Genomic DNA, 15,193 nt, shown 5'->3' on the forward strand with positions numbered 1-15,193 from the left:
GTCTGAACTGTGGGCTGGGCGGAGCCCGTAACCGGGGGTGATCAGAGCTGCCGCCCCCAACCTCGCCATTCCGGTCTCCATGCCGATTGGATAGACTGGGATTTTTGGAAAGTGATGAATCAATTTTAAATATTGTTCTCCTTGGCAGTGAAATGTTGCCCACCGGACTTCATTGCCTTGACTGATTGGGACCCATATTGATGACCAAACAAATTTAATTAGCATTTAAATCATAATTATTGTAACAGTATTGCAAAGGCATTTTTCAGTTGTCTACATTTGAAAGACCTGATCAGGAATGTTCTTTCTATGGAGGCAAGCCTGTTGAAATGCATTCACGGTAAATTCAAAACACCAAACCAAATGTGTTTGAGTGTCCATTAATGCCTCAGATTGGCCTTTAACCCCTGATGAATGATATCCGCTCATCTCATTCTCTCCCTTCCCAAACACATGTTTAGATGGTGATTATATGGCCTGACCTTCTTCTGAAGCTCTGTTTATGGCCTATGACCGTAGATTTCCTCCTGCCAAGTCACACTCTCATGTCGGCTTTAGGTCATTTCCCCACCATGTGACTTGCTGTAAGTGGGAATGACTTGCCTGCGTGGTAATCAATTACCGACAGCAGTGCTGGAAGTGCATCGTGCCCACATACAGCAAGACAACACTGCGAGGACTGCTCTTCAGAACGGAGAGATTTAGAGCAAACAGAGAGAGAAAGAGAGAGCGCCGTTTGTGTTTCCATCATTATGAATTTATGTGAATTTTCGATTCACAGCTTCACATGAAATGCCTAATCGAAACAGCTATCGTATCCAACTGTCCATGGAAAATAAAAGGTAGTTTTTGTTGACAGTTGAGGGAAATGTGTAATAGCCTGTGTAAATGTGGATTAAGGTTGATGGAAACTGTAGAAAACCCATAAACCTTTCCTACCCACCCGGGTTGCCTCATACAATCCACCGTTCTCTATATGATTAATTCAGCCCTTCGCTATCAGCTAAGATGTGCAGCTTCCCTGGGATCTGAAGTGATTCACTGGACGTTTTACTAGTGCAGTAACTCAGAAACGCCTTTCAGGGCAGACTTCCTGCACAAAGCTTGAATTGATTATTTGTTGCACTGCGAGCCAAATTGCTTAAACTTCAGCAGATTCCTCAGCTGACCCTTGATTCTGAGACGGGGGATATGAGCGTAGGAGCTGGGCGAACTCTGCGGTCGGAGATACCCACTCCAGGGTGTCGGCGCTCATTAATATCCTGCTACACACCACTCTTTCTCCGGCCTCAGCTAATTATGCCTGCGCGTTTGAGGGCGTTCAGGTTGGATAGCTGATACATAGTAGAAATCAGAACCCTGGTTTGCAACATGTTGATCGAAAAATAAGACAGGCGTGGTATTATACCCCTCTCCTGTTGAATGTACGATTTGGAGGCTGTGAGGTGAATTTATTTTCCCTGCGGTTGAAACGCACTGTTCGTCGCTACGGGAGACTGTGGAGTCGCACTTGGAGCTGGCTCCTCTCTCCCTCTCCTGGGGGCGGGCTGGTCGGACCAGATACTGTTTCAGCCTCTTGAACATGGCGCTGGAGGGCGTCATGCTCGTCTGACTGGTGGAACTTGGTGATCGAGCCGTGACCTATGGGGCTGATTGTTTAACGCCCATACGCACAATCAGCATTAACATCCTGTTTTGGGTGGATTACACTCGAGCAGTGCTATGCTCTATGCCTCAGTGTGATTTTTAGCATGGGAACATATGTTAGCCGCATTGAAGCTCTGTTCATACCCTCAATGCAGGCGCATTCTTTGTGTGGTCTGTACTTTACTGTACTGTAGTCCCAAACGAGTTACCGGTGTACTTGTGTATGTGTGTATGTGTCTGTGTGTGCACCTGTGTGTACATATTCATTATCCTGTTAAATGTGTGAGGGTGTGCACACCGGGGACCGGGGTTAGATTCTCGGTCCTGCCAAAAGCCAAGTTTGGCCGGCTCACGTGGGGCAGCAATAATTGGCTCGCTTCTCCAGAGGGAGGGACTTGGCAGGGTTATTAGATCGCCGCACAATAAGCACCTCGGGCGCCTCGGAATCACGGCAACGGGCACGAGACGAGACAGCTTGAAGAAGGCGTGTCGTTCTCATTCGGGCCGCCGAGGGATGGGGTACGGGCGGTACATCTAATACGACTACCTCCAATTGAATCAGACGAGGTACAATTGGCTACCAAATTGGGAGAAAAAGGGAAAAATCTGGAAAAAAAAAGAAAAAAAAAAAATGTGTGAGGGTGTGTACGTTACCCTGATAACTGTGTGTTTGTATGTGTGTGTGTGATTGTATGTGCATGTGTGTTTGTATGTGTGTGCGTGCATGCGTGTTTGTGTCTGTGTGTGCGTATGTGTGTTTGTGTGTATGTTTGTGTGTGCGTGTGTGTGTGTGCGTGTTTGTGTGTGTTTCTATGTGTATGTGAGTGTTTGTGTGTGCTTGTGTGTGTATGTGCGTATGTGTGTGTGTGTGTCTGTGTGCGTGTGTGTGTGTGTGTGTCTGTGTGTGTGAGCGTGTGTGTGTTACCCTGACTCTTTCCGCTCTGTCGTTCAGGATCACGCAGACCTGCAGAAGCACTCCTTCAGGACAGGGATGAAGCTGGAGAGGGTGTCACCCCACCAACCTTTTCACATCTGCCCCGTGTCCGTCACCCAGGTGAGCCAAGATAGACCAAACAAAATCAGGCCAAACCAAACGAGTGGGCTGGGAATATTTCACGGTGTGTTGGAATCGGTCTGCAACTTCTGTGTTATTGGACAGAAACATGGCTGTTTGTGTTCATATGGCAGCATAGTTATTAGTAGCCTATATAAAAATAGCTGACTAAGCACAACTCACCACAGAGCGCATTAAGCTCTGTTGTTCAGGGATCCTGAAAAGACACACAAGGATGTACATTCGCACACACGCATACACACACACGCATGCACACATATACACAGGCAGGCACACAAACACTCACACACACACGCACACATACACACAGGCATGCACACAGTCACTCACTCAGACACACACACTAACACACACACACATGCACACATACACGCAGGCAGGCACACACACACACAGACACACACACACATGCACACATACAGACATGCGTGCACACACACACAAATACACACACATGCATACACACACACACATACACACAGGCAGGCACACACACACACACATGCATACATACACACACACAGGCAGACACACACACACACACACACACACACTAACACACATACACACAGGCAGGCACATACACACACAGACACACACATTTATTCCTCTCTTCTTTTTTGCTTAAGCACTGTTCCTCACACACACACATACACACAGGCAGGCACACACACACACACACACACTAACACACACACACATACACACAGGCAGGCACACACACACACAGACACACACATTTATTCCTCTCTTCTTTTTTGCTTAAGCACTGTCCCTCCGATCCCCCCCCCCACCCCCACGTCATATGACCTTGACCTTGGAGCCGAGCCAGTAACAATGAGAATCAGTCTGAGAGTCGCAGTTTCATTTCTGTGGAAAATTCCTCACAGTGCATTCTTCCGTGCGTTATACGGGTCTCAAATACTTCCGCCTCAAGTGTATTTCATTGTACCTGTGGAGTTCACAGCTTTCAAGGTGTGCTTATTGCTTCGCATGCCACCGACTGTGTGCTGCCCATTATCAGTGAGGCAGGCCCACGGTGCATAAATTAATTGGCTGTGAAGAACATGTAGATATCCACAGGAAAACTGTTTGAGTTTCCCTGTTTACAAAGCTTCCTCGTTGATATTATCGACTGTTGTGTTCTCTGTCACCCCCTTCCTTCTGGAATAGCTTCACATTTCATCAAAAGGCCGCTGTTCTTTTCCTCTGTTCAAAGAATTCTCGTCTTTGCTCGGACTGTATACTTGACTTTTGGGGAAAAGGCTGTCGAACATTTGTCTGAAAGACTTAGGCCCTTGTAAATTTGCTTAAGAACCCTCTAGTTGTTATGGATTATGTTCTATTTACAGGCTTGTACAATACTTGCTTGAATTGATCTCTTTGCACACTGTGAATTAATTTAATAAGAAGCTTCTGTTTTCTTTTTACAATTATTCATCCATGCTTATTTGGTTCTAAGTTTCCTTTTTCGTAAAAGGAAAACAGTGTTTGGTACTCTGGCATAATGCCCTTATAAAATATATATATATTTACAAACTCACACAAGCCCTTCAGGGTTAGTTCTGTAGAAGATGTCTACTGATCTTCTTTGGAAGTGGAATTGAATTTTGTTGTCACCCCCGTAAAAGACTTGTCCCAAGCATCTGCAGGCATTCATACACTATAACTGGAACAGATCTGATTCAACAATACCCAGGAAAAACCCACATAAAAAAATATTTAACAGGGAATTCCCACATCATTTGCATGAAAGTACTGTAGAATCTGTACTAGGAATGTCCAGAAAGAGAAATATACAGTGGCATTATACCGTGGAGATTTAGATTTTAATTAAATTTGCTAAAATTTCTAAAAAAATGTTTTCACTTTGTCAAAAATGGCAATTTTATCCATTCAAAATTGTGTGCAACACAATGAAGTGTGCAAAAGGTGAAGGGGTCTGAGTACTTTCTGAAACCACTATTTGTTCTTATCTGCAATTCAATTTCACTTGTATAGCGCTTCTCACCGAAAAATGTTTTACAGAGTAACACAGAAGCGAATAAAACATTTAAGCCCTAAGCCCTCAATAGCATGAGAGCTAAACAACTCCCTCATGGGGAGAAAAACCCTCAAACAGCGGCGAGAAAAAACTCCCCGATGGGAAGAAATCTCAGGAGGAATCCGGCTATAGGGGGATGCCCATCCTCTGCTGGCCTGTACATTTCCATCAAAAATATAACTTAGTCTAGGATTATCCTTATTCGCTGTCTGTGTTCATCATGTATTTACAACAATGTCCTCATAAATGCATGGATTTTTTGTGCCAAACAGCAATTAAACTGAGACAAAGTATTGTTATCCATTATGAATGCATTATGAAAACAACTGCAACGCTAGGCCCCCAGTGGGCTGCAGCTGAAAAGCCAATTTCCATTTTTTTTAAACATCTTTCAGTATTTTTTCCTACAATATCTATTACTATTTACTTTATGAATATCTGTTACTACTTATGTCAGTCGGTTTGTTTTGACATGTCAGATCTGGGCATTGTGAGAGTTTTCCCAAAGGCTGAATCGAGCCGCTTACAGCACGTAGTCTTTGTTTGTAGGAAGTGACAGCCCCTCAGTGGCGTAGACGTTGTGATTGGTTTATCCCGCCGCCCGTTAATTACCAGTCAGGGATTTGAAGTGCCACGCTGATGGTATAATTAAGACGAGGACCGCGTCCGAGGATGGCAGGTACCATAGAGAGCGAGTTGGTGCGGGAAATTATAATTACCCCCACACACACACGCACACACACACCATCCCGCGCCCCCCTCCCCCCACCTACAGGTCTTCGGCAGTTACACCCCATGTTCTCCACCTGTTTCTACTCCAGCGCTGGAGAACAGCATGCATCTCTTCTCAAGGATGATGCGTCTTGAACACAAGGACATCTCTTTCGTCCTGTTTCCTTCTCTCTGAGTCTCTCTTGCTGCTCTGGTCCCTGCTTCTGTTCATCCCTTTTTCCTCTATCCTCTGTTCATCCATTTCTCCTCTGTCCATCTCTTCCTCTTAGCTGTCCATTCACGCGCCTCTGCAAGGTTCTGTCGACTTTCTCTTCCTCCGTCATCCTTTTCATGTGCATCTCACATCTCAGGCCGATTCAGTTAAATATGAAATACACTTATTCGCTGAAGGTCTAGTGGCAGTGCGTTCGTGCGCTTGTGTGCGTACGTGTGTGCCTTTGTGGATGTCGGTTATGAATCGGGCCATTTATCACATCATTTCTGCTGCTTTGAAACTTTGCCCTCAGCAGCTCAGCTCCATCCCTGCCTTTGAAAGGCTGAGCAGCAGGCAGCTCTGGCCTCATGCTGAGATTCCTTTATTTCTATTATTACTTTTTTAAAATTATTATATTATTTTTTTCTGCTGTGTTCCAGAAAGAATACATTTTTCCACACATACCTTGGATTACCTTTATTTATTCTAAAATAAATAAGACAGTGTTACATTCACTGTAACATTTTCACTTATAAAAGTAATGCATTTGAAATGTTTTCTGGAGGTCGTCTGGATTTAATCTCTTCTGTGCTGAAGGGCCTCTGGGGTGCTATCTGTAGTTTGACATTGGCCTCTGTTGTGACCCCAGGTCTACAATGAGTACTACTTCCAGGTCACAGTGGATGACCTCACTCCTGAGGCCGTACCCTCCTCCGTGGTCTGCCACGCAGAGTCGCCCGGCATTCTGCCCACCCAGTGGTGCCTTAAGAACGGGGTCGGCGTGGAGCGCCCCAAAGGTAGGACCTGGTCCTCCGCCCAAAATGCTGCTCTTTACTGTAGCAGGGCTGAAAGTGAATAGTAAAATCTCCCTCTTTCTTTCTTCCTCCCTCCCTCTCTCTATCTTCCTCACTTTCTTTCTCTCCCTCTCTCTCTTTCCCTCCCTCTATCCCCCCTCACTCTCCCTCTTTCTCCCCCCTCTCTCCATCCCTCCCTTTCTCCTTCCCTCTCTCCATCTCTCTCCCCCCTGTAACAGGGTACCAGAGTCAGGACTTTGACTGGGCAGACTACCTGAAGCAGAGTGGGACGGAAGCTGCCCCAGATGCCTGTTTCCCAAATGTAAGGATCTCTTGGGTCAACATCCTCACGAATGATAGAGCAGGCTGTGATGTGACTGAACTGTATTTTACTTACTGGGGTGTTACAAACCTGCAGTAGATTCATTTTACTGCCGGCAAAATTGTTAACTCTGATGGACTGAGCAGCCTTTTTTCATCAGAAAATATTCTTGAGGTTTCAATATTATAAATATATAGTATTGTATTTGTGTCAGAGTGCTTTAATAAAAGCTTGCAGCTAATGCCCGCATTGCTTATCCAACTTCAAACAAGGGACTTTGGTCTGAAAAACTGCCGATTGATTGTTTTCAAGGCCTAAAGGCTGCCAGGAAACAGGAAGCTGCCATTTCAGCCCGTAATAAACACGAAACACGCTCGCGTGACTCACTTTAAATGTATATTGCCAGTTACTGTGCTCCAGGAACCAGGGAATCATTTGCAATGAAAGCACAGCCGTGCTCAGTGACGTGTGTACTGGGACTGCTGTCAAAGTGCCAAACAACCTCTCCATTCAAAATATCATCAGCGAAGAAGCCATTCACAAAATGGGCTTTAAGTGCCGTGGAGTACAAAGATGTTTGAGTAAGGAGCCATTTTGGAGCTAAAAGAGGTTTTTTGAACCTCAAAAATGACTTTTTAAAATCCCAGGCAGACTAAAACGGTTATTTTCTTGAAGGTTGTGATATGTAAGGATCCCTTCATTCTGCCCAGAAAACTCTAGCCTCTATAATGACGGGTGATGGCACTGGTGTTTGCTCTCATAATCCGTTCGCTCTTCTTCGCTGAACGCTTCCAGCCGTGGCTTTTCTGCTGACCGCCCATAACTTTGTCATAACCAGTTTAGCATTTAATCTGGTGTTATGAAAAAGGGGGCCAGATTACATCTGTCAGAGGAACAAGTCCCTGCACATTAGCGCTAAACGTCAGGACGATGGGAAGGGCTGTCTCCCAGTGTCCCCAGGGCACTTTGCATTGATTGTTTCATTCACTTAACATGATTTATTGTGTTGATGGGGCATTTTAACTCTGAAGATGTCTACTGCGCCGCACTACATTACCTACGTTATTTACAGGGAAATGGACCCACCCCGCACTCTCTGCCACACGTCCGTTAGCGCATTCAAAGAACGACATTAGACTCTATCCCATCTCACAAATCAAATTGCTGTGGATGGAGTATGAATTAATATGTTTCTGGATGGTATGATTTTTTTTTTCCCCATAGAGATTATGAAATAAAGATTATGCCTAGCTTTGGATTAGTTCCTCTTAGGTTCAGAAGCTACTGGGGGAGATTTGCATTTTTCTTTTTGTCTTAGCATTTACTTTTTGCGCTGGTTTGCATTTGCGTGTGTGCATGTTTGTGTTTGTGTTTGTCTGAAGAGTGTGTGTGTGTGCATGTGTATTTTTGTACAGCCATTGATAAGATTGTCCAGAGGTTTATTTTTTGTGTGTTTGTATGTGCACAGATGTCGAACAGTCGGGGCTTCAGTGAAGGTGTGTGGCTGGAGGTGGTGAACCCCTTGAAGCCTTCAGAGATCTGCGTAGCCTCGGTCAGACGAGTGAGGGGAAGGCTAATGTGGCTAACCCTAGAAGGTAAGGCTCCTCCGTCAGCCATATTTGTTGGCTCATGCTAATGTAGCTAGCTCTAGAAGGTAAGGCCCCTCCGTCAGCCGTATTTGTTGGCTCATGCTAATGTGGCTAAACCTAGAAGGTAAGGCTCCTCCGTTAGACATATTTGATGGGTCATGCCCACATTCAAGTGAAAATGCCCCAGAACTTAATGGTAGACGTCCTCCATCTCACTCCAAGACACTGTGGAAAAACAAATGCCTGTAATCTGAAACATGTTTTTTTTTTCTACGCTGGTAACTAGTAAACTGTATAATGTGGGATCATACGGTAACAACCTAGATGTAGAGGTATTAGAAGTTATTTTTCTGTGTCTGTATTTTTCTCCACTTTTGCTAGAGCAGAGCAGTCAGTCTCTGTGTACACATTACTCATTGCTTCCAGCTGATGTTTGAGTCATCTCAATGTTTTTTTTGTGTGTGAAACCCCCTCAAAATAAACATGTTTATAGCCATTATAGCGAGATCGGGGGATGTTATCTGTACTTGCCATAGAATAGACTTGTATATTCCCTCTTCTAAACAGACATGGCAGTGATATCTTTAATGCTGCCATAAAACAAACCTCATTCTGTACAAGCTCAGTATTCAGATCATGTTCATTGTGGCTTGTGTCTTCATGATAATTTCTAAGAGGAGGTACATCCCCTGCTAATTCAGTGGCGGCCTGTAGCATTGTGGCTAAGATACGTGACTGGAACCCGGAAGTTTGGTGGTTCAAGCCTCGATGTAGCCACGATAAGATCTGCATTGCTGCTACGCCCTTTAGCAAGGCCCTTAAGCCCACATTGCTCCAAGGGGCATTGTCCCCTGCTTTGCCTAATCAACTATATGTCATTTTGGATAAGCTAAAATAACAAAAATAACCAAAAGAATGTGTTATTAAATTCACAGGGTCTTTGTCATAGCATGGGTTTGTGGTGTGTCTCCTCACCGGTCGCCTGCCGTTACTTGAGCTAATTTGCAGTTGAGAAGTTTCTCAATTCTTCTAGTACCTTTCTTTCTGAGTAAACAGCTCATTTTATTAGCATTTTGTTCCTAGAGCCTCACTCCTGCGTAGGAGTCACTCATATGTCACAACCAGCCAGATTCGACTCAGCCATATTTAGCTTCCCCCCCATTTAATTGCCTGGTCTTTTGGTGTTGGCGTTAATGGTGACGATAAGGGGGTTTCCCAGCTTTGTTCAGCCCCCAGGTTTAGAGAAGCTGAGAATGGGATGGCGGGAATCAGAGCTTCTCAGTGCTGCTCACTGCATGGCTTCTCAAGTCATGTTGACTTTCCAGCTGCAAGTAAATATGTCCAATTTTTATGAGGTTGGAGTTGGTGCCCAGAGTTGTGTTGCATATTTGTCTGTGAGGGTTGCTACTGTAGGACTCTCACAGTGCTCAGCCAGGTGTATGCCCCTCTGTAAAATCCAGCTATGCCAGCTTTACCAGCTTTAAAATTGAGCTGGTCATTAGCCAGTTTAGCTGGTTATGGATTGGTCAAACAGCTAGTGCTGGTAGCTTGTCTACAAACTGTTTCAAAAGATAGCTGGCAGCTGGTCTGAACTGGTCAATCAGATAAACCATGTTGAGCTGAGAGCTGATCTGAACTGGTCAACCAGCTACCAGCTGTTTCAAAACCTAGCTTGAGCTGTTTCTTTTTCAGCAGCATGACCAACTGGGCATGTGCAGAGTGAGGTGCATTGTGGGACTGGCATTGAGAAAATGCAGCTGGAGGAAGGCCGACAGAATGATACGAGAGCATGATTGTGATGGAGATATTCCGCTCCTGCAGTTTTCTGAGTGAGGGAAGCTAAGAAGTGCATGGGGAGATCAGACAGGAAGTGGTGGGGAGGGGGACAAGTCAACTAGGAGGGGTGGGGGTGTCAATCATCTGCTTTTAGACTGCTCTTGAGTGAGTTAGTGAGTGAGTGAGTGGGTCTTTGAGCGCAATCTAGCCGCTGTGTGGGAGAATCATGCAGTCCTTTTAGCCTTTTGTCTTCTGGCTGGGTTGAATAAATAGTAGAAGCCTTAGGTATCTGCAGCAAAAAAGGTACCTGCACTAACATTCTCCCGTAAAAGACGTCTGGCCAGTCAATGAAACCGGAAACTCTGTCACAGCAAACATCATGAGGCCAGTTTTTCATAACCAGACACTGAAGCTGTGTGTTGTATGCATGCCACTTATACGCATGTTTTCATGCATTTAGTTGCTGCCACATGATTGCATTAAATATTTGCATTAACAAGCTGGTGTACAGGTCTACCTAATAAAGTGCTCACTGAGTATATATTCAGAGACCCTCCATCATTTTGGGAGAGGGCAGTCAAGCACACGCTGTCTTCCTGTTTACAGTACAAACAGACAAACTCAGTTCCTTTTCTCTCTCCAGTCCACTACCTGGCAGCTGTAAATGTGCCATTTTCAAATTAGAGTAAACTGTACCTCTTCATTTTTGCTGTCATACAAGCAAAAGAGCAATTTGAAAACTCGGTTCAATTCAATGACCATCCACTCATTCAATTATTTAAATTTGAGCGTTGTCAGAGCCGTGCTGTGAAAAGCCAAATCCTCCAAGAAGTAAAAACCATGTCCGTGTGACATCACAGGGGATCCAGTAGGGGAATCTATTACAGTACATTGCATTACATTCATTTAGGAGAGGCTTGTGTGCACAACCATTTACATTGTAAGAGAGCATAAGTGCATCCACCTGAGTTATGTCAGCAAGACCGCAAGACCTGGCTAATAGCTTTCCCACACCCGTGAGTGTACGTGCAATATAATTACAGCACTAAATACAACTTAAATTATGCCATCCTGGAACCATAATACAAATCATAGGTTCATACAGCATCCATATGAAACCATAAAGCACATTATACCGGTCCTTACCTAATTACGGAAGAAAAGAGTGAGATGTGGGAATACAGGGTCCAACATGGAGCACAGTGTTATTTCATTTCCCCTTATTCTGTGTTTCATTAAAGTATAATTACTATATGTAATGGTATCTAGAATCCGTTGGAATCTGTTGGAGCATGTTATTTATTTTAGTTTCTCAGAGCGTATTTTCTGTAATGCATTTTCTTATTCCCAGAACCCATTTTGTTCCCACTGCATATACCTAAGGGCAACGGGTGAGCAGGAATGATATATACTCTATATTTGTCCAGTTAAATTTGTATTTGAGCTGAAATTGTTAGTGCGTGATTTGAGTTGAGGGTGGCCTTGTTTGGGAGCTCAGGTCATATTTCGGAAACTGGGATAGCAGTGACACTGGTCCCACTGGGAGGACAATACACTAATGTCACATTTCTCTCTCTCTCTCTCTCTCTCTGTCTCTGGCTCTCTGTCTCTCTGAACACACAACGTGTCAAACCTCTTAAGTGGATATGCTACAGCAGCAGAAGACCAATACGTTGAAAAAATATGTCTAATGAATTCCTAATAAAGTGCTCACTAAGTATATGCAGTATATTATATATATATAAAATATATAACAGTAACTGTCGGTCCTCTATCCTTTGCAGGTTTGGTGAAGCAGCTCCCTGAGTTTGTGGTGGATGTGGAGTCCATGGACATATTCCCGGTGGGATGGTGTGAAGCCAACGGATACCAGCTGACACCGCCCCATCGGCCTGTGTGTGCGTACCTAGCCCCTGTCACTGCCTGCTTTTACATCTTTAACAGCCACAACTGTAAACTGAGAACTATAGATACAATTCTATACCTTTGTAACGCCAAGCAAAATGAAATCCCTCCAGTAAATGTAGCTGTTTAGATGTTCTGCATGAATAGCTGTAATACTGTAGTACTTTTAAAAAGCATCTCCATACCTTCATCAGCTGAAAACTATTTTTATGCTCTGAAAATATGATATACTTTTGGACACTAAAGTCTATTCAGCTGTGCTTGAATATGGTAATGATTTAACACACATATGGTAGCCTATCATAATTCTGTGGAATGCTTTTAACTGTTCTGATTCAAAGAGAATACAAAGATAATTCATAGACTGGGATTTTCTCACCTAATGCTCCCTGGTAGTCATTGCTGCATTAATTAATATCTCTGGAACATCTGTGTGAAAGTGTAAATAATTTAACAGTTTAAACACTTATCCTGTCAAATTAGGAACCTGAAAATACCTAGAGTTGTTATTTCTCAGTCCTCAACCACCCAGGGGCAGAGCCGTCTATTTAAAGCTGCTGTATATTCAAGCATTCATTCAATTAATTGAGGCCACTTAATCAAGTGCACTCAGTGTTCGTTGTCCATTGTCCATTGCATGAGACAATGCAGCAATAGATTAAAATGTCCACCTAGAACACCGGAATATAATATTAAAATACATCAACAGTTTACTGTTCTCTCTGTGCTGTGAATCTCTTGTGCTAATCAGTGTTCAATGCCTTCTTAATTTTCTTGCAGTTAAAAATGCTTGAGTGATGTTTTGGTGTCATGCAGCTTTGCAGCATTCTTATGAAGTTGTTTGGCATGTATAAGTATCATTTCAAAATGTATTGCCATACACACCTTCGCTATGTGTTTGTTACAGTAGGCGCACGATAGGGATGTGACAGGTATGCAAATAAGTCGGTGCGGGATGAGAATAATGACATTCTAAATAGCCCTGTGCAAAGGAGTACAGTATGAGAGTGCTAGTTAATAACTTTGCTGCTGTCCCTGTTGAGTTATTCATGAACTGCAGTGGGCTTGTGGAAAGGAGCAGGCCTGGGGAAGATTAGGCCTTTGTTGTTCTCTGTCACTGCTTATTGTGGGGAACATGCATTTCTACAAACACGAGCTGAATGAATGAGTTTTATATTGTATCATGGAAGGGCCCGTTGAACAAATGGCAGACTATCTACTTGAAGACTGGGCACCGTTCCCTATGCTAGTCAGCATAGTGGTGGGGTGAGTTGTGCTGGTGTCACAAGAAAGTTATTTTGTGGTGACTGAGAAGGCTTTTCTTAATGCTTTGCCCAAAGGCTACGCTTGTGCTCTGTTAGCAAACCAAAACGGAGACCTAACGTTTCACCAATGTTGTAAGAACATTACATGTCTGTTGGGATGGAAAAGTAAATGTGAAGCGCTGTTGTTGATCCTGCGCAGTGAATGAAACGGTCTTTGTGTTTGCGGTGAATTGTGTCTATAGACAGGCTGGAGCTGCAGAAAGGAGAATGGTTGATAAATAAATGGGAGATTTACTTTCTTGGGGTTTGGCTGCTTTAAGCCATGAGGCTTTCTGTGAATAGCAGAGAGCCTGCAGTCAGACGCTAGTTGATGTGTGCGGATTTCAATGGTGTGGTCTGTCCAGACAGTGTCGTGACACAGACAACTGGGCGCTTTTTGTGTATTCTGTTTCAACCCGCCCCTTCTACTCCAAATACCAAAAAACGTGTGTAAGTTCACCCTCGCTAAGGCTGGAAAAAACAAAGCCAACGCTATACTTAGGAAATAGTGAGGCCTAAACTAAGTGCAAGGTGTGGCACGTATATTCGAAGGAAAAACAGAAATTAAAAGGGGTGAGGCGTCTCCACCACCACAGTAAAGCAGGATTGTCAAGTGGACTCACACGATCTGTAGGAAATGTCTCTAATACGAACCGTTAGGCCTTCAGGTCTCTTTGTGTTTTGGGGGCTGACGGCGTTTTGGGTCCCTCCGTTCGCTCCACTGGTTTGTTTGTTTAGCTGTGGACTGGTGAAACAAGCACAAACACGCGTGGAGTCTTAGCGGCCTTCCAGAAGCGAAAGTTCAAACGGAGAGAAGGTCGCTAAACAAAGGAGGGGCGAGGGGGCCATGAAACTGTCACCTCTCTCTCACAGTGGCTCCCAAAATGGTGCTCTGTAACGGAAATGGCGGATTTTCCTTGAGATTCAATCAAATGCGCTCTGTCTGCAAGCTAAACTTACACTCTCAAAACAGATATATAACATTCTTATAAAGACTGAAAAGACTTCCAGTGGAAGAGCGCAGTTTTATACCATGGGGGATGCCTTTGGCTGCATATACCTTACTGTAGCATGTACCGAAAGCACAACAGAAACAGTGTGTGGGAGAGACGCTTGTGCCCCTACCTGCAATGCAAACAAGTTTTTGGCATGTTTTCAGTGTCTTCCCTGTGTAAATCTGTGTGTGTATGTTGTATTTCAGGCCAGAAACAGAAGAAGATTGCAGTGGTACAGCCAGAGAAACAGTAAGTTTGCTGTCGTTTTCCCGCCTCTGAATCTGTGGATTTGGGCCCTCAGGGACAGTGATGACTGCAGGCTTGGTCACAGAGCCCAGTACTTCTTCTCAAGGGAGAGAGAGGGATAGAGAGATAAAGAGCGATTGGAACAGAGAATTTATGTGTGTGTCAATATCCCAGATCATTATTTCTGTCATCTAATACTTTAGTTCTGTATCATTAATTTAAATGTTGACATATTCTACATTCTGCTTACAATTTCAATTTTGGTAGGCTTGTTTTTCAAAGCTTTATTATTTTTCAACCTTAAAACTTTAAATACTTTGCAAATCCTGTCTCATGTTTGCACCATTCAAAGACATAAGAGGACAAACTTTGAATCATGCTTGTCTCCGTAATTTAAACATTCCATAAAGATAGCTCTAATTGCTTTCATTTCAGTTTACTTGGCTGCTTCATTTAAGTTGATCATACAGAGATAAATTATAATTTCTTGTGCCCTTTGCTAGTTATACTTCTGGGCATTCCGTGCTTTGGAATGCAGTAGAATTACATAATTATGGATTTGAATCACAAT

General features: G+C 43.8%; 1 protein-coding gene across 2 annotated transcripts in view; it reads left to right on the top strand.

Moving 5' to 3' along the window:
- sfmbt2 (Scm like with four mbt domains 2) overlaps positions 1-15,193 on the top strand; it is a 70,824-nt gene that overhangs the window by 39,253 nt on the left and 16,378 nt on the right. For both annotated transcript variants that reach the window (XM_061252841.1, XM_061252842.1), the window contains 6 exons: positions 2,600-2,701; positions 6,341-6,488; positions 6,725-6,807; positions 8,276-8,402; positions 11,957-12,070; positions 14,583-14,625. In XM_061252841.1, the coding sequence (XP_061108825.1) occupies positions 2,600-2,701; positions 6,341-6,488; positions 6,725-6,807; positions 8,276-8,402; positions 11,957-12,070; positions 14,583-14,625 (617 nt within the window). The remainder of the gene's footprint in view (positions 1-2,599; positions 2,702-6,340; positions 6,489-6,724; positions 6,808-8,275; positions 8,403-11,956; positions 12,071-14,582; positions 14,626-15,193) is intronic.

This window comes from Conger conger, chromosome 8 (assembly GCF_963514075.1).
Source record: "Conger conger chromosome 8, fConCon1.1, whole genome shotgun sequence".
Classification (NCBI taxonomy): domain Eukaryota; kingdom Metazoa; phylum Chordata; class Actinopteri; order Anguilliformes; family Congridae; genus Conger; species Conger conger.